This window comes from Carlito syrichta, unplaced genomic scaffold, assembly GCF_000164805.1.
Source record: "Carlito syrichta isolate Samal-C Ts95f unplaced genomic scaffold, Tarsius_syrichta-2.0.1 Scaffold309200, whole genome shotgun sequence".
NCBI lineage: Eukaryota > Metazoa > Chordata > Mammalia > Primates > Tarsiidae > Carlito > Carlito syrichta.
In genome coordinates, this window is record NW_007253296.1 from 5,048 (window position 1) to 31,636 (window position 26,589).

General features: G+C 50.3%; 3 protein-coding genes across 3 annotated transcripts; all 3 read left to right on the plus strand.

Annotated features, from left to right (window-relative positions):
- Nucleotides 1-392: 392 nt before the first annotated feature.
- GGNBP2 (gametogenetin binding protein 2) lies at nt 393-4,074 on the plus strand (the record flags this gene model as incomplete). The annotated part of the gene is made up of 5 exons (XM_008066968.2): nt 393-546; nt 1,215-1,340; nt 1,421-1,569; nt 2,363-2,602; nt 3,443-4,074. Coding segments are annotated over 5 exons (873 nt in total), but the record flags the coding sequence as incomplete, so codon positions are not given.
- A 482-nt stretch (nt 4,075-4,556) lies between these two features.
- Nucleotides 4,557-15,378, plus strand: DHRS11 (dehydrogenase/reductase 11). Its single transcript, XM_008066945.2, has 8 exons — nt 4,557-4,591; nt 6,485-7,157; nt 9,680-9,889; nt 12,754-12,848; nt 13,485-13,614; nt 14,262-14,354; nt 14,568-14,633; nt 14,758-15,378. Exons 1-8 carry the CDS (start codon nt 4,557-4,559, stop codon nt 14,797-14,799), a joined length of 1,344 nt encoding a protein of 447 aa, XP_008065136.2. The 3' UTR covers nt 14,800-15,378.
- Nucleotides 15,379-16,497: 1,119 nt separating this feature from the next.
- Nucleotides 16,498-22,224, plus strand: MRM1 (mitochondrial rRNA methyltransferase 1). Its single transcript, XM_008066946.2, has 5 exons — nt 16,498-17,167; nt 17,334-17,427; nt 20,348-20,480; nt 20,579-20,698; nt 21,257-22,224. Exons 1-5 carry the CDS (start codon nt 16,617-16,619, stop codon nt 21,430-21,432), a joined length of 1,074 nt encoding a protein of 357 aa, XP_008065137.1. The 5' UTR covers nt 16,498-16,616; the 3' UTR covers nt 21,433-22,224.
- The last annotated feature ends 4,365 nt before the right edge of the window (nt 22,225-26,589 follow it).

Here is a 26,589-nt window from a genome sequence, read left to right on the forward strand (position 1 = left end):
CAGTGGACTTTTGATAACATCTAATTTCACAGAGTGCCACAGTACCAGGCCTGTAACGATGAGGTTTCTTTACTCCTCCAGTAGAAGGCGCACTCTTGCAAGTGGCTTTTGTAGCCAGTTACTTCCTGGGTGCTTTACCACCAGTCAATTTGCTAGCAGTCTGTTTGTACAAGCCATGGTATAGCGACTTCCTTACTTACCCCCTTCTCCTTTGGCTGGAATTCGGTGAGCTAGAAGCGGCGCTGGTGTTGGAGAGCAATGGTAGGGTGGCAGGGCTGCAAATACCTTGTCAGTTGTTAATCTCATAACTCTTATTTAATTAATTAATGTTATGAAAATTAAAATGTAGCCATTATGGTGATAACCTTTTTACTGTCTCTTAATATTGATCCTTAAAGGAAACAGACTTCATAGAAAACAGCTGCAAAGCCTGTGGCAGCACTGAAGATGGCAATAGTTGTGTAGAAGTAATTGTTACCAATGAAAATACATCATGTACCTGTCCTAGCAGTGGCAATCTTTTGGGGTCTCCTAAGATAAAAAAAGGTAAGCAAATTATTTCTTTTCAAAGTTAACTCTTAGTGCTATCCTTTCTTACTTTTAAATGTAAGAGCTTTTAGAAATCCTGGAATCTAGAAAATTTTTGTTGTTGTTGAAGTCTTACTCTGTCGCCCAGGCTGAAGTGCAATGGCATGCTCACGGCCACCACAGCCTCGACCTGCCGGGTTCAGGTGGTCCTTCCACCTCAGCCTTCCAAGTAACGAACCACAGGCATGCACCACACCAGGCTAATTTTTTTATTTATTGTAGAGACATGGTCTAGCCAAGTTGCCCAGGCTGGTCTCATACCCTTGAACTTAGGCAATCCTCTCGCCTCCACCTCCCAAAGTGCTGGGATTATAGGCGTGAGCCACCGTGCCCAGCTTGGTTTTTTTGTTGTTTTTTTGAGTCGAATCTAGAACTTAAAAACTATTTTAAAGCTCTAAGAATATCATATAATTTAGTCAGATACTTAATGTGTCTCTTTATGTTCTGTGACTTGTTATTTTTTGACAAACAAAAAATGGTCAATTTCACATCATATTGTCATTTAATTTACTTTCTACTTTCAATAAGCTATTATGAAATGCTTCTGTAGTCCCCAGTTGGCTCACTTTTTGTCCTAATATATTTATTGTTATATTATTTATAATTCTCACCTGATTTATTCTCAGGCTTATCTCCACACTGTAATGGTAGTGACTGTGGATATTCATCTAGTATGGAAGGGAGTGAAACAGGTTCTCGAGAGGGTTCAGATGTTGCCTGCACTGAAGGCATTTGTAATCATGATGAACACGGTAGGTTCAGATAAGCTTCCCAATTATTTCTACTACATGGCTGATTTAAGAGCATAAATAAGGATTACTGATTTCTGCAGGTGATGACTCCTGTGTTCATCATTGTGAGGATAAAGAAGATGATGGTGATAGTTGTGTTGAATGTTGGGCAAATTCTGAAGAGAACAACACAAAAGGAAAAAATAAAAAGAAGAAAAAGAAAAGCAAGATGTTGAAATGTGATGAACATGTAAGTGCCATAACATAATTCTTTTTTTTGAGTTGGAGTCTCACTCAGTCACCCAGACTGGAGAGGGCAGTGGCCGCTCCCGGCCACCGCAGCCTCCACCTGCTAGGTTCCAGCGATCCTCCGCCTCAGCCTTCTAAGTACCTGGAACTACAGGCGCGTGCTACCATGCCCGGCTAATTTTTTTGATTTATTGTAGAGATGAGGTCTCGCCAAGTTGCCCAGGAGGGTCTTGAACTCTGGGGCTCAGGCCATCCACTCACCTCGGCCTCCCAAAGTGCTGGGATTACAGGCTGAGCCACCGAGCCCGGCACATAATTCTTAAACCTTTGCTTTTGAGTGCGAACAACCTGTTTTCCTTGGAGTGACATAAGTGCAGCTTAGCTGCTAGGATTTACTTTTTTTAGAATGAGTACTTTATACAGTTCCATTGGTTGCTTATCTTGTGATTTTGTGAAAGTGAGAGTGTGTGTGTGGAAGAAAGACAGAGACAGAATGTGGTCATCTGTCCAAAGTGATACTTTTTCATTTATTAGCTATGTAATCTTCTTAGTTTCCCATTTGTAAAATGGGGATAATAGTCTCTATTATTGGGTCCTGTGAATGTTAAGTGAAGGTATAAATATATTGGCAGGTTGGCATGGTGTCTAGTACGTAGTAAGTGCCTACTGCCAGCTGCAGCTATTACTCAGTATTCCTTTGAAAGGTGTAACATACTTTCAGGACATTTTCTTTAAAGAATAGTTGTTATCATTCCCTGCCTTTTTACCTGTGAAGTCCTTTGTTGTGGTTTCAGATCCAAAAGCTTGGAAGCTGTATTACAGATCCAGGTAATCGAGAGACCTCAGGAAATACCGTGCACACAGTGTTTCACCGCGACAAGACCAAAGATGCACATCCTGAAAGCTGTTGCAGCTCTGAAAAGGGTGGGCAGCCACTGCCTTGGTTTGAGCATAGGAAAAATGTAGCAGAACCTACAGAAACGTCATTTGGTCCTGATTCCGGAAAAGGTGCCAAGAGCTTAGTTGAACTCCTTGTAAGTATTCCATTAGATCTTTATTGTAGACAACTGCTCCTGCATAGGGTATATTAGGGTCCTAATGGAAACAAATCTTTTGGAATAATAAGGGTTTTTTGTTTTGTTTTGTATGTGTGTGGGAGGTGGTATAAAGGTTAATGGTGATATTGTATAACTTAAAGTTATTTTTTATGTAGTTTGTAGAGAGGAGAGTTTCAACATAGAAACAGTTAGAGATAAATCTGCTTGGTAACTAGTTGTAACCATCTCTAATTAGTTGCTTTTTAAGACCATGGTATGATAGTCTTATAGGCTCATTCGTTTTTAGGATAAATTACAGATTCAGGGTTTCAAACCAGGTTGTGTTGGATTTTTTTTTTTTTGGAGTCTCACTCTGTCACCCAGGCTGGAGTGCAGTGGCACGCTCACGGCCACCCCAGCGTCAACCTGCTGGGCTCAGGCGATCCTTCCACCTCAGCCTTCCAAGCCGGAACTACAGGCGCATGCTATCATGCCCAACTAAGTTTATGATTTATTGTTGAGATGAGGTCTCGCCAAGTTGCCCAGGCTATCCTCAAACCCGTGGGCTCTGGCAATCTGCTCACCTTGGCCTCCCAAAGGGCTGGGATTGTAGGCTTGAGCCACCACGCCCAGCCTGTATTGGATTTTATTCTCACTTAATACTTTCCAAGACAGAATGACATAATACTTATTCTGTAAACACTCCAGTTAAAGGCTCTATATAACAGACTTAAAACTAAAAAGCTAGACTACTTTGATTTTTAGCTGTCCTTCATCAGCATGGCATTTTGCATCCTTAATTTAAGTCATAGTCGTAACTTCTGCTTTAATTTGCAGGATGAGTCTGAATGTACTTCAGATGAGGAAATCTTTATCTCACAAGATGAAATACAGTCATTTATGGCTAACAACCAGTCTTTCTACAGCAATAGAGAACAATACCGACAGCATCTGAAGGAGAAATTTAATAAATACTGCCGCTTAAATGATCACAAGAGGCCCATTTGTAGTGGCTGGTTGACAACGGCTGGAGCAAATTAAATAAATAAAATAGCTCTGTCTTTCAGTGAAACACTCAAGATGACTACTGCGCCTTCTCTTAATTTAGTGACTTACGGCAAAATTTTATCTTAAATCAATGTGATTCTTTCTTGTTTTGGGAGACGGTGGAGGTGTCCTCATTAGTTTGTTCTTTCTTCAGGCTTGTGTCTTTAGTTGCGTGGCTGCGCAGGCCTGCCATATGATTTAAGCCATCTCTTTTCATTAAATGTTTCTCTTCCTGTGAGACTTACTAAAGCAACTTAGTGGCAAAAAGTATTGTTGTACTTATACTTCTGTACAGAAATGACAATGAGCTGAATATATGGTTTTACAAAGTAGACATCCACTTGCAAAATGTTTGGATGTAATGTTAAAGCGCAATGTGCAAAATTTAAAATAAAGAATATTTATTAATACGCACAGTAAAATTTGGTGTACATGTTTCTAGTTAATGTGTGGCAGTACTTTAGTATTTGCCACTTGTGGACTTGATTCTTGGCTGGTGTTGATATTAGAGAGGATGAAGAGCAAATGAGGATATACAAATTGTTGAAGATAGCATTCTTCCCTGATGAGAACTGACAATTGAGAAAAGCAGTTCCAATCTTGTTCTGAAAGAATAAATATGCTGCGATACCTTTCAATACTGGTTAGCATCTTACTTTCTCATGGTCCTTAATTGCTATAACTAACATTCTTTAATATACAACACAAAGCACCCCCTAAATTCAGAGGTTCATACTGCACTGAAAAATGAAAACAAAACTGCAGAATTTCAACCAAGGGATTGCCTGATAAGTAGTTACTCAGCATGTAAGATTGGACTCAGAAGGCTGCCTAAGAGCTAACCACATTTTGGTCCGTATAAGTGCATGTTCAGCCTTATCTGGTTTCTAATAATAAAGTCACTATGGCCTTTGAGTTTATTGCTGTCACAAGGTGCAAGTACTGAAGAAGGAGAGAGAATCCCCCAGGAGTAGCATTGTATTGCCATTTAAAAGATACAAATAGCTCAATAAACACATGTGCTTAGAGCTTTGTGTCTGTATGCTTATAATACTTGGTAGGCAGCAAGCGGTGGGACAGTCAGTACTTCTGTGCTGTGGGAATGGAGTGAATTTTATGGGCTTTTTTTTTTTTTGAGTTGAAGTCTCACTCTGTCACCTAGGCTGGAGTGCAGTGGCATGTTCACAGCCACTGCTGCCTCCACCTAGGTTCAGGCCATCCTTCTGCCTCAGGCTTCCAAGCGGCTGAAACTATAGGCGTGGGCGACCATGCCCAGCTAATTTTTTGATTTATTGTAGAGACAGGTCTCAACTGTAGAGACAAGTTGCCCAGGCTGGTCTCAAACCCTTGGGCTCAGGCAGTCCTCTTGCCTCTGTCTCCTAAAGTGCTGGGATTACAGGCATGAGCCACCGTGCCTGGCTTATGGGCTTTCTTTTAATCAGGCTTCTAATTAGATTTCAAGTGGGCAACAGAGGAAGCTTAGTGAGATTTAATTTTCATAGTTGGTGTCATTTCTCTAATCCACCTCCTGAGTTGTCTTTCAAATCTAAGTGTTGTGTAGGAATTGGGGCAGAGGTAAAATGAGACATGATTCCTCTCTGACCCTTGGCTTGCTTTCATCTTGGAATCCATAAAAAATGACTGTGGGACTTGCTTGGCCCTTGGCTCTGAGTTCACTACCTTCTTCACCACTGTAGTCAAGTGTTCTTTTGAGTTCCCTGAAAGCAAGGGCTGTTTTTGTTTTATCTTTGCCTTTGGGACCAAGCACAGGGTAGGCAAATGAGTGTGTGCTGAATGAGTAAACCAGCCACATTCACTGCTTACTCCATTGCTTACTGGGAGTCCAGTGGTTATTCAGAGTTCAGCAGTTATGCAGAAATGCGTTTTCTTTAGAAGGATGGCTATACTAAGAATGCAACTGAGTGCCACGGCTCATGCCTATAATCCCAGCATTTTGGGAGGCCGAAGTAAGGATTGCCTGAGCCCATGGATTTCTAGAGCAGCCTGGGGAATTTGGCAAGACCTCATCTCAATAAATCAAAAAATTAGTTGGGCAGGGTGGTGCATGATAGTTCCAGCTACTTGGAAAGCTGAGGTGGAAGGATCACCTGAGCCCAGCAGGTCGAGGCTGTGGTGGCTGTGAGCATGCCACTGCACTCTAGCCTGGGCGACAGAGACTCTGACTCAAAAAAAAAATGCAGAAGTTCAGCACTTTGATGATACACCCTCAGTGACCAGAGAGCAAAGTGAGCTCCACTCGGAACAAAACAACTCAAGAAGAGAGAATGGAGTGAAGACAGATTAGGAGAACATCCCTGACCTATCATTGGACTGCCTGTTATCCAAACCATCCTTCACCTCTTTCTGAGTATACTCATCTTTAACATGAAGATGTCAATATATGTCTCACAGGGTGGTTGTGCATATTAGCTAATATGCTGGAGGTGCTTTAAAGTGCCTGGCACTCTAAGCAATAAATGCTAGCTATTGCTTGAATCTTTGGCATACTCTGTAATACATCTGCTACGGTGGGGTGGGGGTTGGGTCTAGGACTGTTGGAGACAGTTCTGTCATTTAGGGACAGAATCACCCAATACGTGTGTACTTGGGACTGTTTCCACTTCTAACCATTCAGTTCTCCGTGGCTAGTAAGGCCAAAAGATCAGATAGAGTGAATAAGAATCTCCTCCAAGGTCACCCAGCGTTGAAGGCGGAGACACTTGAACTTTTCTGGGCTGAATCCTTCCCATCAGCCACCGGCTGGTTTGGGGAAGGTATTGGAGTCAGTCCTCTTAAGCGCCCTTAGTTCCTCAACCTGGCCTTACGGGTCAGGAAGAGGGAAGGGAGACTAAGGACGTTGGAGTATGCGCCTTCGGGGTTAGAGCAAGCCCCCGCAAAATCTCGGTTTCCCTGCCCCATAGGGAAGAGCTCACCCGGCAAACAGGACCACAAGCTGCCAGACCTTCCGCGATGCCCCGGCGGCAGGAGATATGGGTTTTCCGCACAGGGGCGGGGGGAAGGGGCGGAGCCGTGTCCGCGCGGGCGCCGGGGCGGGGCGGACTCGCCGGGCGGTGGAGCGGAAGGGGCGGGGCCATGCCCGCGGGGGCGCCTGGGCGGGGCGAATGGGCTGCGGCTGTCCTACGGCTGGATGCGGTCGACCGCCGAGGACCGGAGGGTGGATCCCCGGCCGGAGGCAGGCCTGGATGGGGGTGGGCGGAGGCTCGGCTCGGACGCTAGCAGGTCTGTGGCGGGTGCCGCAGCGGTGACAAGAGAGCGGCCGAGCTTCTGCGACCCGGGGCGGGGCTCCGCGATCCAAGTGCCAGGCTCGCCCAGCGAAGCGGGCGGGAGGCTCGGGACCGTGGCCAGGGCCGGCATGGAGCGGTGGCGCGACCGGCTGGCGCTGGTGACGGGAGCTTCGGGGGGCATCGGCGCGGCCGTGGCCCGGGCTCTAGTCCAGCAGGGACTGAAGGTGGTGGGTTGTGCCCGTACCGTGGGCAACATCGAGGTGAGGCCCGGCCGGGGAGCGGGGACCTCCGGTAGGCGTCGTTTCCGCGGGGAAGACTCCGGTGGGGGAGGGGAGCGGCTGCCCCCCCTTGTCCGCCACACCAGGCCATCTGCCACGGGCTCCAGCAGGGGAGGCCTCCTGGTTCCCGTGAGTCAGGCTTCTCCCTTCTTTTAAGCCCCGTCTTTTAAGGAGCCGTTTTCTCCTGACGCGCCGGGCTCGTTACTGAATCTCTGGCCCCGGCATCTCCTTGCGCGCCCCTCGCGTCTGCCCAGCGTATTGGCCTCAGAAAAGGGTAGCCTGGGAGGAGGAGAGAAAGCTTTCTCGCCCCAGTGGCCAGGTTGGCTACAGGATTGCTTCCTCTGGCTTCCAGAACTCATCCATCGCACTGGGCAAAGTGGTTGGCCAACCAGATGGCGGGAGCTGGAGGTGTTGAAGTTTTGACCCAGGACAGGGTGGGGTTGGGGTGGGAGCGGAGCTCTACTGAAGGTACCTCTGAGGGTTAACCCCTACCCAGTGGGCATGAGGGGTGAGTGGAATATTCATTGGTAGACTTTCTTCCATTATCCCAGGTGACAGGATAGGTGAAATAGAACATTGAACATACAAACCCCGAGGGGACAAGGCAGTGTGGACCCAGAACTCCATATTTTTCTCTTCACATGGGGTTGGGAGCCCCTAGATTTTTGAGCTACAAGAGCTCAGAGAAAAATGAAATAAAGTTGGTCCTTTTGGAGCAGGGAGGAGGGAGACAAGAGAAATTTCTGTCATAGGTTATCTCTGGATTTGCCCTGGCAAGATGACTCAGAGTTTGGGCCAGTGCTTAGCTGTAGGACTTGATCTCCACCATCGCTCAAAGTCCTCGGGCAGGGGAAGGATAAGGAGGCCTTGGGTGGGGGGAGAGGGAGAAGGTGTCCAGGAAGGAGGACTGTCCCCTCCCTTGCTGCTGACCAAAGGTACACTTTATAACCTCTAAGATAATCCCAAGGTCATGTGGCTCCACCATCACCCCACTCTGCCCCCCACCCCCTTCTCCTGTTCTGAGGAGCTCAGGGCCCAGCCTCAGCCTTGGAGCCTAGAGGATCAGGCCAGGGATTAGACAACTGCATCCTCTAATTCTGAAGCCACTGTTGACTTCTTGCCTACTCCCCTACCCCAAGCTGGCCAGGAAAGAGGGATCTTGAGCCCCAAGGGGATCCCCAGGATCAGCCCCAGGATGACTCCATGTCATGAGACAATGCCCCTGCTGTGAGGGGACTGGCAAGATTTCAGGTCATTTTTGAGGGTGGGTAGGGAGACCAGGTGGCCCAGGTGGGTCAATGGGAAGGTAATGACCAGTGAAATATACTCTTAGCTCCTCTATTCTGGCTTTCCTGTGGAGGGGATTTTGAACCTGGAGGAGGTAGGAGAGGAGTCCAGGCTACCTTGGCACAGTCTGCTTTTTTTGGTTAATTGATTTGTTGATACTAAAATAGAGTTTGGGTTCTGGCTTCCTACAGAGAAAAATACTATTTCTTGAAGTGGCTATAAGAAGGTAGTCAGGTGAAGGGGGTTTCTGAGGCCCAGAGGACATACCTTTTGAACTCATAGAAAGTTAAAACAGGGAAGAATTTCTCACATCACCTGATCCAGCCCTCTATTCCTAGTTTGGTCTGGGAGGAGGAAGGGGCTCCAGGCCAAGCCTGCCTTCCCCTAGGCTACCCTGCACACCCTCCCCCACCACACTTGTGCACAGTCACCTTCACAAGGCCAAGTGCCCAGGCACTGGTCTCCAGGGCCACATAGCTTGCTTTCTTCCTGCTTCTGAATGTCAGCGTCCCTCACAGCCACCTCTCAGGAGCTCTGCTTTCTTGAGTCTTTCTCAGTATGCCAAGGGCCCTGGAGATGCACTGGGCGGAGAGAGGGGTGGCTTCCTGATGTCACCTGCTGCCTTACTTGCCTCATAGTCTCCCCTTGGGGCAGAGGATGGTGCACCAGGGGTCAGAAAGAGAAAGAATCTGTCCTGACTTCCTGACCCCTCCTATAGGTAAGAAGAGGGGAGATTGGCAGCTGGGCCTGCTTGAAAGGGAGACTCAGTTTGTGAGGGGAGGGTTTTTGTTCAGAGATATGCCTTCTGGGCAGGATTGGTTGGCATAATGCGGGAGGAGAGGGTCAAGGCCCTAGATTAAGCAGCTCAATGATTCTTGGCACTGATGGAAGAAGCATGAGGTGGTGGAGAGGTGTGTCTACCTATCGGCCGAGGAGGTGTTCAGGTTGGGGAAGAGGCAGAAAAGAGAGACCTCCATTCCCAGGGTCCCTGGCCCCTTGTCCTTCCTTAGAACTGAAGACTTGAGTTTACACAGAAGGTTCCTCCCTTTCCCCTTCCACACTCAGAGAGTGCTCTCATTCCTTGGACTTTGAACGGGGAGGGTAGGCACAGGGGCTGGGCAGCCCCACATCCATATGGCTGGGATGGGGAGGGGACTCTGGGCAAGGAGGTGTGGAGTGAGCAGCTCACCCAGTTAGATCCCTGTTGGGTTCCATAGGAGCTGGCTGCTGAATGTAAGAGTGCAGGCTACCCCGGGACTTTGATCCCCTACAGATGCGACCTGTCAAGTGAGGAGGACATTCTCTCCATGTTCTCGGCTGTCCGTTCTCAGTACAGTGGTGTGGACATCTGCATCAACAACGCTGGCTTGGCCCGGCCTGACACCCTGCTGTCAGGTAGCACCCGCGGTTGGAAGGACATGTTCAGTGTAAGAGCTCCTGGCCTGGGTGGGAGGAGGGAGCAGGGTTGGGGCCAGGGACTTGTGACAGGACATCTAGGAACAGGGAGCTTTAGGTTCCCACCTGGGGCATCTTACTCTCCCCTTGCTTCTTTCCTTACCACAGGGCTAGTGAGTGGAAGAACAGCCATGTCTTTTCAGCCCTTCTTTTCTTTGAGCCCCTGGAGATAGTTCTTAGAGTCTAGACTGATTTCCTTGTGTAGGAGTAAAGACTGGTAAGGAGAGAACTGCTGTTTTTTGTTTGTTTGTTTGTTTTTGGTTTTTGTTGTTTTGTTTTGTTTTTTTGAGTCAGGGTTTTATTCTGTCTCTCAGGCTGGAGTGCACTGGCATGATCACATCTCACCACAGCCTTGACCTCCCGGACTCAGGCTATCCTTCTGCCTCAGCCTCCTGAGTAGCTGGGACTACTGCACATGCCACCACACCCAGCTAATTTTAAAATTTTTTTGTGGAGATGAGGTTTCTCTGTGTTGCCCCGTCTAGTTTCGAACTCCTGCCTCAGCCTTCCAAAGTGCTAGGATTATAGGCATGAACCACAACACCTGGCCAGCTACTGCTTACTGAATGCCCCTTATGTGACAGCACTTTGCTGGGTGATTGCGCACATGTTCGTATGGGAAGAAAAGGAACAGAGAAACAAGAGAGGATGCCCTCACATAGCCCCACCAGTAACTATGTGACTTCTGGCAGATTAGATACCTTCTTTGAGCTTTAGTCTTATCATATTTAATTGGGATGAACACATCTACAGATCAATAACAGGGATCACAAACTCCAAAACCTTCTGGGGCCAGGTAGGTACATAAATGAATGAGGCAGGTCAGGTGGGGTCTGCAGTGTGTGGAAGAACAAACAGCCATGTAAGAGGCAGCCACTGCTCAAATTCAGCATGGTTGCTCTATGGCAGTTGTGAGCCCATTGTGGCCAGATCTTCCAATGTCTCTGAGAAGTGGGCAGTCTGTTTTTATGTGACACCCTACGTCTCCCACTCACTAAAACTTCAGGTCCATGAGGGCAAGGATTTTTGTCTGATTTATTCTCTAGTATAGCTCCATCTCATAATCACTCAACAGATATTTATTCAATGAACAAAACTTTCCAGTACATGTTAGAAAGATATTTAAAGTGTTTTAAAACCAGTACAAATCAGGTATGCAATCTCAGCACTTTGGGAGGCTAAGGTAGGAAGATGGCTTGAGACCAAGAGTTAAACACTAGCCTGGGCATCCTGTTTCTATGAAAAATAAAAAATTAGCTCGGTGTGATGGTGCATACCTGTAGTCTAGCTACTTGGGAGACTGAGGCAGGAGGATGCCTTGATTCCAGGAGTTCAAGGCTATAGTGAGTTATGAGCCCTGCACTTCAGCCTGAGCAACAAAGCAAGACCCTGTCTCAAAAGCAAAAAAACATGTACAGGCCAAATACAGTCTTCAGAACATGGGTTTTCCATTCTGGACTGTATTGTGGGATGACGTTAGGTGGGAAGGTCTTCTGAGAAGTCAAGCACGGTGTATAATCAGGTTGCTGCTTTTCCCCTTGGAATCCTATCACATCTGCTAACAGTAGGTTTAGCAACTAATAGATGCTAGGATCTGGAAATAAAGCAATGAAAATGAAGCCCTACTCTCAGAGAGATAGTGGTCCTCACCTGCAGCAAGTGGGTCTCTAAGCCTGGACTTCAACTTGCTGGTCTGTAAAATAAAGGACTTACATTAAGTCCCTAAGGCTCCTTTTAGCTCCAACATTACCTTTTAGGATCTTCCTTGTGAGACATTCTCTCTTTCTCCACTCCCACTCCCTAGACCTGGGAGATTTACTCACCAAGTCCCAGGGAATCCACTTTTACTCCATCTGCCCTCAGGAGCTGAGTTCTGTGCCCCACAAACCCACATTGCTAAGAGGATGAGAAACAGGGCTGGAAGCCTCCCTGTCCTGGTACCCATCTCTTCCTACTGCCTTGAACATAGGCTGGCTTAGCCAAGGGTGTTCTCATCCTCATGCCTGGCTCTGACACCCAATAAAGAACATCTGACCTCCTGTCAGTTACCTCTCTTCCCAAGAGTAGAGATGTGAAGACCTGCTGAAAGCTTTATCTCTTCTTGTCTTCATGGGGGAGGCTACAGGGTAGGGCTGAGCAGGCACTTGATAGAAGCCACCTCTTTAGGCCCCTGTTCTAGGAAGGGTGGCAGTTTGGGGTCACCTCTGCCAGAGGGAGTAGGAATGGCAAGTTATCCTACCCTCCAGAGTCCCTGTGCTGGTCTCAGATGGAACACAGGTTAAAGGAAGGCACACAAGGAGGAGTCAGGCCTTCTGTTCTTTGCTTAGACTTTCGGGTGGGGGAGGGGGGATGGAGAGAGCAGGGAGTGGCTGAGGAGGATGGGGAGAGGCTAGGGTCTGTACTTGAGGAGAGATGTTTAAGCCGTTTTAGGGAAAATTTTAGCCTGCTCAGGAGGGAGCAAGGCCAGGGACACTGTCCCAGAGAAGGGTGGAGTATTTGGGGAAGAAAAGGAGATGATTTCTTAAGGAATCAGAGGCTCCAGTTTTTGCAGAGGAGCTGGCCAAGACAGAGGCTCCTGGGTCAGTGGTGGGTCTGCAGAGTTTCCATTCCATTCCTTGGGGAGTCAACCAGGAAAGGAGCTGTCTCTGCTGTCAGCTGAGGAAAGGGGCACTTGTTACAGAAAGCCAGGTGCCTCGGGCCTGTTGTTGGCATCTGGGAGGACCTGGACACTGTTTTAGAATGCCACACCACCCCTCATCACCTGGTGCTCTGTGGCTCCATCACCTGCTCAGTCGGGCCCAAGTGGAGACACCCCATTGCCCTCCCTGGCCTGCAGGTGAACGTGCTGGCCCTCAGCATCTGCACACGGGAAGCCTACCAGTCCATGAAGGAGCGGAATGTGGACGATGGGCACATCATTAACATCAATAGGTGAGGGCAGGTGGCTGAGGGCAGAGCTCAGGTCGCCACTCACCCTGCAGGCTGGGTGAGCTGCTGCAGCTCACTTGACCTTTTTGGACCTCAGCTTCCTTGGTGGTAAAATAGGGATTGAATACCCTTGTGGCACAATTAGGGTAAGGGAAAGTTTCATGTCAAATGCCAGTCCCTGGTTGGCTGGAATGGGCAGCTTCGTCTCTTCCTTGTGCAGCTAGAGTCTGGGACCTCTGCTGGGACTGAGCGCCTCCACTCCTCAGACCCTAGCATGAACCCCACTCATAGCTGGCACAAAGGAAAAAAAAGCTATACAGTGTCTGCCTGCCCCCAGAGATCTCCCAGTTGAACCATATTGGTGAACACACAGATGAAATGGAGAGGTTGCTGACATTCTGCATGACCAGGAGAGTACTCTGGTCAACGGAGAGATGCTTTCTAGGAAGAGGAGGGTGTGCAGGAGCTGCTCGATAACAGAAGCTAGATTAGTGGGCTATGGGATGGCACTAGGGGTCCCTTAGAAGGCTTCCCTGTCAGCACTGGGCAGAGGGGTTGACCGGCAGGTACTTATGGCAGGGGCACTGCCTGTCCCTGAAGTTTCATTCTATCTTCTTTCCCCTCCCTCCCTCCACCCAGCATGTCTGGCCACCGAGTGTTACCCCAGTCCGTGACTCATTTCTATAGTGCCACCAAGTATGCCGTCACTGCACTGACAGAGGGACTAAGGCAAGAGCTTCGGGAGGCCCAGACCCACATCCGAGCCACGGTGAGGGTGTGGCCCAGCCTTGATGGGAACAAGTGGGCACAGGTCCGCCTCACCCGCACGCACCACTCAGGAAGCCTATTCTGGGGTGTGCTGCTTAGAGCTCCTGGGACAGAACTGGGGACAGAATTCCTGAGCTTGGTTGCTCCTTGCATGGACCTGCTCAGTCCTTGAGTTTCCTTCTGTCATGGATCTGGGGGCCAATACCCAGACTTAGACTTTGTGGTGGGAGGGGGCTGACTGTGGGTACATGGTGGGCTGAGACTAAGAGAAAGCAAAGAATTGTGGGAAAACAGGTACACAGAGGCTGGAAACTGAGACTCAGGTCTCCCTTGAAGGCTGCATGACCATGGGCAAGCCACTGAATCTCTCTAACCCTCTGTCTTCTCATCTGTAAGATGGAGATGATGATACCTCCTGGCTATGAGATTTTAAGGGACTCCGTTTTGTAAAATGTTTACCTGGCATAGGAAAGGTTCTGTAGATGGTAGGTATCCTTGCCAGCAGTAGCTTTGGAGGGAGGAGGTGGTTGCTGACATTGGGTAGCATCACCGCAAAGCTGGGCCCCTATGGTTTCTGTCCCTTCTCCCCCAACCTCCCCAAGGCCTGGCAAAGCCCAGGCTCTGAGCAGACCCTCTCTATTGGTCCAGTGCATCTCTCCAGGTGTAGTGGAGACACAGTTCGCCTTCAAACTCCATGACAAGGACCCTGAGATGGCAGCTGCCACCTATGAACACATGAAGGTGGGCCCTCCATCTGGACTTGGTGAAGCCACTGACTCCCTAAAGTGAAGGCAGAGGGAGCCCCAGCCTTCAGACTCGACCTCCCTTCTTGCTGCCCTGCCACCCCTCTTGGAGGGTTGGGGTGGGAATGTGTTCCCTGGAGAGGACCTCAGTTGTGGCAGGAAACTTGAGTCCATTCTGTCCTTGTCTCAACCCATTTCCTGGTGCTCACAGTGTCTCAAACCTGAGGATGTGGCCGAGGCTGTCATCTATGTCCTCAGCACCCCACCACATGTCCAGGTGAGTCTGGCCTTGACTGTTTATCCCTGAGAGGAGCCCAACCATCCCCAGAGCAGGGCAGCAAGGAGGACCTAAGGGGGTGGGGAGAGTGTCCTCACTGCCCCAAACCTTGTGCCTTCCGCAGATCGGAGACATCCAGATGAGGCCCACGGAGCAGGTGACCTAGTGATTTATGGGAGCTCCTTTCCTCCCCACCCCTTACCGTGTGGCTCCTGCCTCTGGATTTTAGGTGTTGATTTCTGGACCCCTGGATATCATTTCCTGTCTCCACCCTTGCCAGGGGCTAGAAAATTTGAGATTTTTATATCCTCTTGTCAAATTGTTTCTGTTGCAAATGCAAAAAATGAGCTGAGGAAAGGAAGATGTGTCCCGATTGTTTTACTTGTTAACTTGTTCTTGGTCTCCCTTTCTTGAGCTCTTGGGGCCTTTGTCTGCTCTTCTTGGTCTCTTCCCTTTGACCTGAGAAAAGGGTTGTGGCCCAAAGGAAGAGCTTCTCCCATCTTCTTGCACTCCGATCTCTGCCCCTCAGGGTTAGGGTGCCAGAGAGAGGCCCTCTCCTTATGAGCGAATAGTTAATCCAGGGCTCCATGCTCCCGTCTCTTCCTGCCCTACTGCCCCCCCATCCCAGGTCTTCAGCCCAATTTTGGCTTTTAAGCCCCTGGTGGGGTCACCACCACTCAGACCACAGCAGCAGAATACCAGGGCCTGGCCCAGTGGGTTTCACAGTGATAATTAAAAAAGAAAAATTGCAACCAACTTACCTTGGCTTCCAGAGTGTCTTTTAATTCTTACTCCTCTGTGATCAGGAGTGGTATGTGTCTCAGAATTTCTTCCAGGTGGGTGAATTTGGGGTATCACTCCTGGAGTGTGGATTACCTTAGGTGTAGGAGGAGGTTTGTTGGGTCTTGTTTGCCAAAGACAAACAAGACAAGGAAGAGCAGCGGTGTTGTGGGAACAGCACAGAACCTAAGTGCAGGAGCAACATGGGCTGAAAGGGAGCTCCTGCCTGGATCACTGGGGGGTGGGGGGGTTCTTAGTGCTGAGCACAGTAGTCTGACCATGACCAGTGGGACAAAGGTATCCCTTGGCTTGTCAGCAGGGTCACAATAGGCTCGGAGCTGCCACCTGGAAAATAATCAGCAGAGAGAGAAGGAGTTATTGTTACTGGTGTCCTGCTGACTGGTGATTAAGGGTCAGACAGGGAGAAGCTTCTGGGGAGGATCACTAGCCCCTGGATGTGGGGAGGAAGGCACCAAGACCAAATTGGTTGAGCTGGAAGGCCAACTTATCCCCTTAAAGCAGTGGTCCCCAATATTTTTGGCATCAGGGACCGGTTTCGTGGAAGACATTTTTTCTGCAGACATGGGTGCTAATCATCAGGCGTTAGATTCTTACAAGAAGCGGCCAACCTAGATCCCTCGCAGGCGCAAGAAGTTCCCAGCGCCTATGAGAATCTAATGCCGCTGCTGATTTGACAGGAAACCGAGCTCTCTCGCTCGCTCGACGCTCACCTGCTGTGTGGCCGGGGTTCCTAACAGGCCTCGGACTGGTACCCGCACATGGCCCGGGGGTTGTGGAACCCCGCCCTAAAGTGTCTTGTCGGAGCGCGGGTCAAAGCGGTTGGCCAGCTTCCTCTGCTAGGAGCCCCGCCTCCCGCCCGCCGTGGCGCGGTGGAGGTCGCCGCTCAGTTGTCCTTGCAGGGGGCGCTGTGGGGACGGCCTGGCTGCCCCGCAAGCGCGGAGCCTCGTGGGCAGGGGCGGGGCCCTCCGAGCCCGGAAGCGGGGAGGCCCACGTGGGAACCCGGGAGAGGGCGGTCGCAGCTGGGCTGCTCTGTTGTGGGCAACTTCCCAGCTGGTAGTCGGGACTTCGTTCCTGGCTGAGAGAGCCGGGTGGGGGCAGCCGTCGTGTCCCCTTCACCCGGTGTTGGGGGCCTGGGAGCGGGCCCCGCAACAGCGGGCACGAGTCCCCGGCAGGGCCTGTGCCATGGGACTGCTCTTGACCGTCAGGGGAGCGACCGGGTGTTGCTCAGGTCGCCTCGTCACCCGTCATTTCTCCCAAGCAGCGCGGCCTGGGGAGCGGCCCGGCGGGGAGGAGCTAAGTCGCCTGCGGCTGGATGACCTGGCACCGACCCCGCGGCCGGAGCTTCTGTTTGGCCTGTCCCCGTGTCTCCTGGCTCTGCGGGCCGCCCGCCGCCGCGTGGCCCGGCTCCTGCTCCAGGCAGGTAGGGCTGGGCTGCAGGGCGAGCGGGCCGAGCTGCTCCGAGTGGCCGAGGCGCGGGGCATTCCGGTTCTGCGGCCCAGACGGCAGAAACTGGACGCCCTGTGCGGCTACCAGGTCCACCAGGGCATCTGCATGGAGGTGAGCCCGCTGCGGCCCCGGCCCTTGCCTGAAGCCGGGGAAGCGAGTACAGGCGACAATCCCCAGCAGCTGTGGCTCGTCCTCGAGGGGCTCCAGGATCCCCGGAATCTTGGGGCTGTGCTGCGCTCCGCTCACTTCCTCGGAGTGGATAAGGTCATCACCAGCCGGAGAAACAGGCACGGACGTCCCTTATTCTCCATGTGCCCCAACGAGTTCTTAAGCACCTTGACCCTTGGGTGATCCCTCAGCCCGCCTTCCCTAACGCCAGAACTCTCCGGGGGAGGGAAGGGCACCAGACTTGAGATGGCCTAGCCTAATGCGGGGTATGGGGAAACTTTTCAGCTGCCCGCTCACTCCAGTAGTCAGCAAGGCCAGCGCGGGGACTGTGGAGGTGATGGATGTGTTCTCCACTGATGACCTGACCGGTTTTTTACAGGTAACCAGGGCCAAGAGGGGAAGGCACAGAAATGAACTTAGCTCAGGCACTTCAAGGGCACTCAGCCAGCAGGTGATGGGGGAGAGAAGGGGACATGTTGGGATCGGCCTTCTGAATCCTTCTGGGGAGGGAAGGGTGCTGGAGATTTTAAAACCGTAAATGGAGCACTCACTGAAGTCACGGACTTCCTAGTGTCATTCCCTTTACTGCGCTCCTAACCTAGGCATACACCTCTTTGCTCCTTCTGTAAGTCTACCTGAGTGTCTCTTTGTCTACTAAGTTGGTGTTCAGTAAATGCTTGCTGTTTTGCTGTGGGCAACTGGTGAACAGGAGACCTGGATTCCTCGAATAGGGGCACAGTTTGAAAGGATCTTTGAACAGGGAGACCTGTCTGTCATTAGGAAATCCCTTTCCTGGTCCGTGTCGGTCGTCTGCTGTGCTTCCCTTGCCGGACACAAGGGAGCAGTATTGCCCTGCATTTGGCAGGCCCTCTGATCACCCCTACCCCCTCCACCCACGTCCCCACTTCTTTTGGGTAGTGAGAAATGCCCCCCTTAAGAAGAAGCGTGGAGAGCTCTGGGCCTTGGCTAGAACAATGCTGTCCCATAAAAATAGAGTGTGAGTCATATGTACTTTTATTTATTTATTTATTTATTTATTTTTGGTTTTTTTGAATTGGAGTCTCACTCTGTCGCCCAGACTGGAGTGCAGTGGCCACTCCCGGCCACCGCAGCCTCGACCTGCAGGGCTCCGGCGATCCTTCCGCCTCAGCCTTCCAAGTAGCCGGAATTACAGGCATGCGCTACCATGCCCAGCTGATTTTTTAATTTATTGTAGAGATGAAGTCTCGCTGCCCAGGTGGGTCACGAACGTATGTACTTTTAGATTCTTCTTGTAGCCACGTTGAAAGAGCGATGAAATTACATTAATGTTAATCCGTTTTCCCTGTGTATTCAAAACCTTATCATTTCAACATACAATCATTTTAAATATTAATGAAATATTTTACATTTCTTTTAAAAATTTTACAGGTGGCACATCTCAGTTTGGACTAGCTACATTTCACTTGCTTAATAGTCATGTGTAGCTAGTGGCTACCATACTGAACAACTCATGTGTAGAAGCATTTTCTGACTTTTTCTTCTCATAGGGAGGCCTCTTCAGAGGAACTGTGGCCAAGTCTGATAAGGGTACCCTCCCGTCACTTGCAGCCCTTGAACAGGTAGCTCCTGAACACACAAAAACACTGCAGAGCATTTGCTTAAACTCCAGCCATCACGTCTCCCTGCTCCCATCAGCCTTGGTCTGGGGAGTAGCTTACTGCCTGTTACTATGGAAGAACTGGAGGTGCCCCAAGCTGAGGCCTGTGCTAGACTCATCCCTTCCTGCTCATCTAAGGACTCTGCTTAGCAATTTCCCTCCTCTCTCTGGCATCATTCGTTTTTCCCTTTCACTCTCATCAGCATGCAGACACATTCCCCTCCCATTCTCTCTTGGTCTTATGCCAGTCAGACCCTCCTCCTGCACTGAATCAAAGCCCTTGTCGAGGTCATCAGTGTCCTCCATGTTGCTGCCTCCAAGGGTCCTGGTCTCCATCCCCATATGACTTCACCCACCCACAGCATCTGACACAGGTGACCACTCCTTCCTCCTCGAATCACTCCTCACCTGGCTTTCCTGCTGTGCCCTCTCTCAGGATTGTCTTTGGTGTTTCCTCCTCAACCGCTGACCCCCAAGCATTAACGTTACCCAGGTCTCAGTCCTTAGATCTCTTTCCTGTATATTTTCGCTTGTTGGTCTCTTGTAATCTCATGACTTGAAATACCATCTGTGTTCGAATGCCTCCTAAATTCATGTCTCAGCCTGGATCTTTCTTCTGAACTCCAGATTCTCTCATCTAGTTGCCCACTCCACGGTTCTTTTTTTGCTGTCTAGTGGGCATTTTAAAGTTAGCATTTCCAAAACTGAGCACCTGTTCCTTCTGGAGATGTATGCAGCTCAATCATTGGCAACTCCATCCCTTCAGTTGTTTAGGCCAAAACCCTTACCATCATCCATGATTTAAGTAGTTTCTGTATCCTCACCAGTTCCCATCCTCTCCACTGCTACCACTCTGGTCCAAGCCACCATCATCTCTTGACTGTATTACAGAAACTTCCTCACTTCTTACTTCTGCTGTTGGCTCTCAGCACAGCAGGCAGAATTATTCTGTTGACGTTTGACCATGTTACTTCTCAAAACCTTTCAAAGTCAGCCGGGCATAGTGGCATGCACCTATAGTCCCAGCTACTTGGGTGGCTGAGGCAGGAGGATCACTTAAGCACCATAGTGAGACCTCGGCACAAAAACAACATAGCTGGGCAACATAGTGAGACCCTCAACTGAAAAACAGCAACAAAACAACAGTTTGAAGCCTTTGCATCTTTCTGAGTAAAGCCAAAGTCCTCCCCGTAGCCTTTAAGGTCCCACCTCAAGTGGCCATTGTTTCCTCTCCTGTCTCCTTGCCAACTCCTTTCCCACTGGCCACCTTACGTCCTCAAACGTGACAGGTAAGCACCCACCTTTGGGTCTTTGTACTTGCTAATCTTTCTGCCTGCAATATTCTTCCCCTTGGTGTGTGTATAGCGGGGTGGGGGGGAAGATGCCTTTCCTTTGGGTCTGTACCCAGATGTCACCTCAGTGAGTCCTGGCCCATCCACCCTTTCACAAGCCTGGGATTTTGGTCTCTTTTGTTCACTATTCTATCCCAGTGCCTAGAACAGAGCCTGACCTGGTTTAGGTGCTTAATAATAACAATTGACTAAATTAACTGGATCAGCAACTGGATCACCAATATATGGGCAAGGCTGGGCTTCTCCATGGCCAGGCCTCTGATGATTTGATGAGCTAGAATGTGATTTCTTCCTCTTTCCCTTTTTAGGCCAAAGCCCAGCAGGGCTGGCTTGTGGCCGGCTCAGTGGGCTGCCTGAGACCTGAGACAACCCCATCCTCCAAGGTCCCTGTCACCAGTTGCTTGGAGTTCCTCTGGGACCGGCCTACTCTCCTGGTGCTGGGTAGGTAACTGTCCCTGCTTTTCTGTACTCAGATGTTCCTTTCCTAAGCACTTGGTGTCCATCTGGGGCCCCCTAAGCCTCTGCCTCGTGCCCTGCAGGGAATGAGGGCTCTGGTCTGTCCCAGGAGGTGCAGGCCTCCTGCCAGCTTCTCCTCACCATCCTGCCTGGACGCCAACTGCCTCCTGGACTTGAGTCCTTGAATGTCTCTGTGGCTGCAGGTGAGTCCACTCCCTACTTCCTTCCTGCTCTCTCTCTAATCCCATTTGCTGGCGATTTCTTTCTTTCTTTCTCTCTCTCTCTCTCTCTCTCTCTCTTTCTTTCTTTCTTTCTTTTTTGAGTCGGAGCCTCATTCTGTCTGTCATCCAGGCTGGTGGGCACTAGCACGCTCACATCCACTACAGCCTCGACCTGCTGGGCTCAGGCCTCAGCCTTCCAAGTAGCTATAACTACAGGCACATGCCACCACGCCCAGCTAATATTTTGATTTATTGTGGAGACGAGGGCTTGCCATGTTGCCCAGGCTGGTGGTCCTGAACCTGTGGGCTCAGGCAGTCCTCTTGCCTCCACCTCCCATGGTGCTGGGATTACAGGTCTGAGCTACCACTTCTGACCTGCTGGTGATTGCATCCTAAACAAGTTATTCCTTTCTATGCCTCAGTTGTTTTATGTGCAAGATGGGGAAAATGCATCCTGTCAGGATGAAATGAGAGCATGCCTGGCATGTGTCGAGGGCTCTGTCCATGGTCCTTCCCTTGTCCTTCTGTCTGTCTGTACAGGAATCCTCCTCCACTCCATCTGCAGCCAGAGGAAGGATTTCCCTGCAACGGAGAAGAGAGGGCAACTTCCCCAAGACCCCCAGGAACCCTCAGTCAGGTCTGAAGGACTCAATGTGGCTCAGCACCCAGGACTGTCCTCAAGATCGGGAAACGAGAGGCAAGATGGGCTGGCGTGACTGTCCTCGATGCACCTGTGCTGGAGTCAGGGTGGCTGCACACACGTCGCAAATCCCAAGTGCGGGGATCTATGCCTGAGTGTGCCCCCAGACCCCTGGACATTGACCACAGTCTGTGGGAACAAGGGACTTCGCGGTGGAGACTAGAGTACATTCAGTTTCCTGTTTTGATTTGGCCAGGTGATTGGAGTTGGTAGTTTGTTAACTTCTGTGATGGGCTAGGATGGTTAGAGTCTGTCTTCCCCAGCCCTGCCTGGAAGTAGAGGGCAAATCTAGACCATGGAAGGGAAGCAGGCCGCCCCAACAAGAGGTCCTGTTCCTCTTTACTGGCTGTTGCACTTGGCGAATCTGAACGTGAGAATGTAGGGTGCAGACCCTGCCCGCCTGCAGCCTTCAGCACAGTCGTTTTTATATGCCTGGAACCCTTATCTGCACCTGCCTCACAGGGTTATCGTGGGATCAGATAAAACATCACGTCATGTCGAAGAAAAGCTGTAAGCAAACATTGAACTTGAATCAGTAGGCATGCTTTTCCCACTTCTTTTTGTTATGAATTCTGAAACTCTGTGTATTCTGGGACCAAGTAGATGTATAAATATCTAGTGAATAACAGAAGCCACGGGTCTCCCTATTCACAGAGAGAGTAAATGGAGAGATAATCAGGAGACAGAATTATAGTGTGCCCCACCTCCCGTGCCATGGTTTAGACTTGCAGGTATCAGCATGAACTCTTGGACTTCATACTGGTGCCTAAAACAAGAAAAAATAGAACTATAAATGGTTGTAAATGTGTGCTTGTTTTTAATTCTCTGCTGTGAATGCTGAATTTGTCTAGAAACAATAAACAAGCAGAAACAATGGGGAAACAAGCACCTATCTAGCCGGCACTCGACAAATGGGTGCTTCGGCCCAAGTACTCCACTAGGTGGCAGCCTTGCTCTTTGGTTCAGTCTGTGCAGTCACCTGGGGGAAACGCTGGGAGCGAAAATTAGCAAACACCTCCCCGCCTCGGTGACTCCTCAGGCAGTCCATCTCCGGGAGGAACTGAGGACGGACTTGCAGCCGACTGTACAACCTAGAGCTATTTGGTACTCCCCCCAGGTCCTCACCTGGAGTGGAAGCCGCCAGTGTAAGTAACGTGGAACTGCTGTTCTGAGTCTTGGTAGCACATCGGAACTACTTCTTTTGTTAAAAAACAAAAGAAGGCAGCCGGGCTCGGTGGCTCAGCCTGTAATCCCGCGCCTTTGGGAGGCTGAGGTGAGTGGATTGCCTGAGCCCGCGGGTTCGAGACCCGCCTGGGCAGCGAGACCTCATCTCTACAATAAATCAAAAAATCAGCCGGGCGTGGTAGTGCATGCCTGTAATTCCGGCTACTCGGAAGGCTGAGGCGGAAGGATCGCCGGAGCCCAGCGGGTCGAGGCTGCGGTGGCCGGGAGCGGCCACTGCACTCCAGTCTGGGCGACAGAGTGAGACTCCAACTCAAAAAAAAACAAAAAAACAAAAGAAGCCAACACTACTATCAGAGGGTCTGATACAGTGGGGGAGGGGGTAATCAGGGCACCGGGCTTCCGGCAGCTCCACAGGGGGTTCTGGTGTGCAGCCAAGGCCGAAAGCCACCAGGGCAGGGCGTCTGGAGCTCCGCACGTTGCCGTTTGGGGCCTGATGATTCTTGGCTGTGAGAGCTGTCCTGTGCATTGGAGGGTGTTGAGCAGCACTATCTGCCACTAGATGCCAGTAGCACTCCAGTTAGGCGACAAAATGTCTCCAGACTTTGGCAGATGGCGCTTGGGAAACACAGTCACGTCCCCAGTCCCCAGAGCGTGTCCTGGGAGGACAGCGACTCCTAGGTTGTATTCCTGACCGCTGTGCGACCTTGGGTAAGTGCTGTACCCACCTGGGCCTCAGTCTCCTCCTCTGTGAAAGGGGAGTAATCCTGCCTTCTTGCTTGCTGGGAGTGTGGAGACAGCAATAGGAACTCTGTGCCCCACACAGAGTAGGTGCTCAGTAAATAGTAACGCCCTCTTCTGTGGTGTTCATCTGGAATGAATTCATCTTGGAATTCTAATGGGGATGCCAACTAGAACATCTGAATTTAAGAAAAGGTTTAAGGTCTTTTTAAAGTCAAAGTTTTTCCTCTCAAGAAAGGGGACAAAACCTCTCATAAACTCCATAATCACCACGAGCATCTCTCTCCCTTGAGCTCCCTGTCCCCAACTGTCACCCAGGCTCTGACCTCGGTTGGCAAGGATCAGCCTGGGCCACACTACCCTGCCTCGCCCATCCCGGCTTCGTTCTCAGCCAAGAGCCCAGTGTTGTGATTTTTAACTTTGGCTGTACCTTAGAGTCGTAGGGTCAGGGAAGGGGATAGTTTTTAATATTCCAGATGCCCAGAGGCACCAGCTTGATTAAATCAGAGTCTCTGGGGAAGGAGCATGTATCAGTGCTTATCAAAGCTCCCGGGTAGACCTCGTTGTGCAGCTTAGTTCAAGAATCACTGGACACTGGACACAAGAAGTCACTGTTCATGTCCAAGAAACTACTTCGTGTCCACATCTGTGTTTTTTAGTTCATGCCTGAAGATTTAGGCCAGGGTGGTCTTTCATCTGTCCCTAAGTTTCTTCAGAAGATGCTCATTCCAGCCAGGCTCCATGGCTTCCTTCCGTGGCTTCCCAGTCCCATCTATAAAACAGGGAGAGTACCATTAACACCAGCTCGCTCTACTCCTTCCCAACAGAGAAGTTATCAAAATAAAATAAGAGAGTATCAGTAAAAAATGTTCTGTAAATTAAAAGACTAGCACACATTCATAAGGAACCTTGATGTGATGGTTAATTTTGTGTAACAGAGCCAGGCTCGGTGGCTCAGCCTGTAATCTCACGCCTTTGGGAGGCTGAGGTGAGTGGATTGCCTGAGCCTGTGGGTTCGAGACCCGTCTGGGCAACTTGGTGAGACCTCATCTCTACAATAAATCAGAAAATTAGCCAGGCATGGTAGCACTCGCCTGTAGTTCCAGCTACTTGGAAGGCTGAGGCAGAAGGATCGCCAGAGTCCAGCAGGTGGAGGCTGCAGTGACTGGGAGCGGCCACTGCACTCCAGTTTGGGAGACAGAGTGAGACTCCAACTCAATAAAAAAAAAAAATTTATGTAACAGCTTCACTGGGCCATGGGGTGCCCAGATATTTGGTCAGACATTCTGGATGTTTCTATGAGGGTGTTTTGGAAGAGATTAGCATTCAAATTGGTAGACTGAGTTAGGCAGATTGCCTTTCCTAACGTGGGTAGGACTCATCCAGTCAGTTGGGGGCCTGAATAGAACAAAAGACTGACCCTCCCCCAAATAAAAGATTTCTTTCTGCCTTCAGACTTGCACTGAAGTATCAGCTCTTCTCTGGTCTCAAGAATGCTGAGCTTTGGATTGGAAAAAAACCATCGACTCTTCTGGGTGTCCAGATTGCCAGCTCACCCTGAGGATGATAAGAATTGCCCGCCTCCATAATTACATGAGCCAGTTCCTTACAGTCTCTTTAACACACACACACACAATTGGTTCTATTTCTCTGGCGAAACCTAATACGCTTAATAAAAACAAATGCTGGTGTTCCGGAGCTCCCTCCATGTAGGGGTGCAGAATTGAGCACTGCTCCCTAGGACCAAGCCCAACATGGAGCTCAGAAACTGAGGTGGGGGTACTCAGAAGCCAGCACCCCCTCTCCTGCCCACAGACTTCTGTGGTAATTGGAGCCCTATCTGACCTGCCCCGGATGTGCTGTTCATCAGCTTTATGTGTCCCAGTGATCTGAGCCATCTAGAAAGGCCACTCTCCTGGGTTTACAGCTGCACCCCCCGGGCAGCAGGCTGCTGACCTTTGGGAAGACAGTCACTTGAGCCAAAGGGGGTTGAGGCTGTCAATTGCCTTCCATGCACACCCAGGTACCGAGTTATATCCCAGGCAGTCCTGTCCCAAAGAGGAAGGGCCTGAGGGCCAAAGGATGAGGTCTGATTCTCCCTTGAGTGGCCTCTGGTACCTGGTTCCATGCTTGACATATAGACACTGCTCAGCAAATGTGGGTAAAGTACACAGGAGCTGGAGAGGCCGTGGCTGTGGGTATAAAGGGGTGGGACAGGGATCCATAGCCTGCAGGGCAGAATTGGGGTGAAACCAGAAGAGAGAGCAGTGATGGTTAAGAGCAGGACCCCGGCTGCTAAACCGTGCTTGCGGTTCACTTCCGAAATCCCAGTACTTTGGGAGGCCAAGGTGGGAGGATTGTTTGAGTCCAAGGGTTCGAGACCAGCCTGAGGAATATAGCAAGACTTCCACCCATGTGTGTATATATATATGTATGTATGTGTGTATATATGTGTGTGTAGTATATATATGCAAACTTTTTAAAAAGTGCTTGCTTCGAGTTCCAACTCTGTGACTTGCTAGTAGTGTAGATGTGTACATGTCCCTTAAATTTCAAGCCTCAGTTTTCATCATCTATACAATGGGGATAGTGATGGTATTCACTTCAGAAGAAGGTAGCTGGGATTAAGAGACCACACATGTGAAGCCCTCAGCCCCACACCTAGAGAAGGGTAGTAATCATTCCTCAGAGCCTCTGGGGGCAGACCTAGAGGTCAGAGCACTAGGCTGTGCTCTCTGACCAATCTGACCTCAGTTTTCCTGTAGGCTCTTGGGGGAGCCTTTCAGCTGCAGCACACAATGATTTACCCCTGAGAACTGCTGGAGGGAGTTGGGAGTGGGAGTTGAAGTGACATCTGCAGGATCCCCCTTTGTCAGGCTCCCCAGCCAAGAGGGGAAGGGGCCCAAGAAGAATCGGCGCTGACTTGGTATTCCCAGAGCGGCTGAGTCAAGCCCAGCACCCTGACCCCTGCTCCAAGCCTGGAACTTTTTGGCAGGAGGCTAAATTGTTAAACCCTTCTCCCCCCAGGCTGGGGTCCTAAATTAGACACCCCCCCCCACCGCCACTCCTGTGGGGCCAGGTGCCAGGAATCCCCACAGTTTGTAAATGTAATCAACCTTGAGGTCGCTGGCTTCCACAGGTGCAATTAGCATGCCCATCTGCTAATCCCTGATTAATGGTGTTTACAAACATGGGACTCCACTCACAGAGCTGCTCATCCCCTCCCTCCTGGGGCTGGGAGGTGGGGGGG

What these genes read in the sequence shown, in the direction of transcription:
- DHRS11 (XM_008066945.2), top strand. Translation starts at nt 4,557, where the DNA reads ATGGCCTTTGAGTTTATTGCTGTCACAAGGTGCAA. An exon ending in GTACCGTGGGCAACATCGAG is followed by an intron (nt 7,158 to 9,679) that starts GTGAGGCCCGGC and finishes TGGGTTCCATAG; the next exon opens with GAGCTGGCTGCTGAATGTAA. An exon ending in GCACCCCACCACATGTCCAG is followed by an intron (nt 14,634 to 14,757) that starts GTGAGTCTGGCC and finishes TGCCTTCCGCAG; the next exon opens with ATCGGAGACATCCAGATGAG.
- MRM1 (XM_008066946.2), top strand. Translation starts at nt 16,617, where the DNA reads ATGGGACTGCTCTTGACCGTCAGGGGAGCGACCGGGTGTTGCTCAGGT. An exon ending in ACCTGACCGGTTTTTTACAG is followed by an intron (nt 17,428 to 20,347) that starts GTAACCAGGGCC and finishes TTCCCTTTTTAG; the next exon opens with GCCAAAGCCCAGCAGGGCTG. An exon ending in GAATGTCTCTGTGGCTGCAG is followed by an intron (nt 20,699 to 21,256) that starts GTGAGTCCACTC and finishes CTGTCTGTACAG; the next exon opens with GAATCCTCCTCCACTCCATC.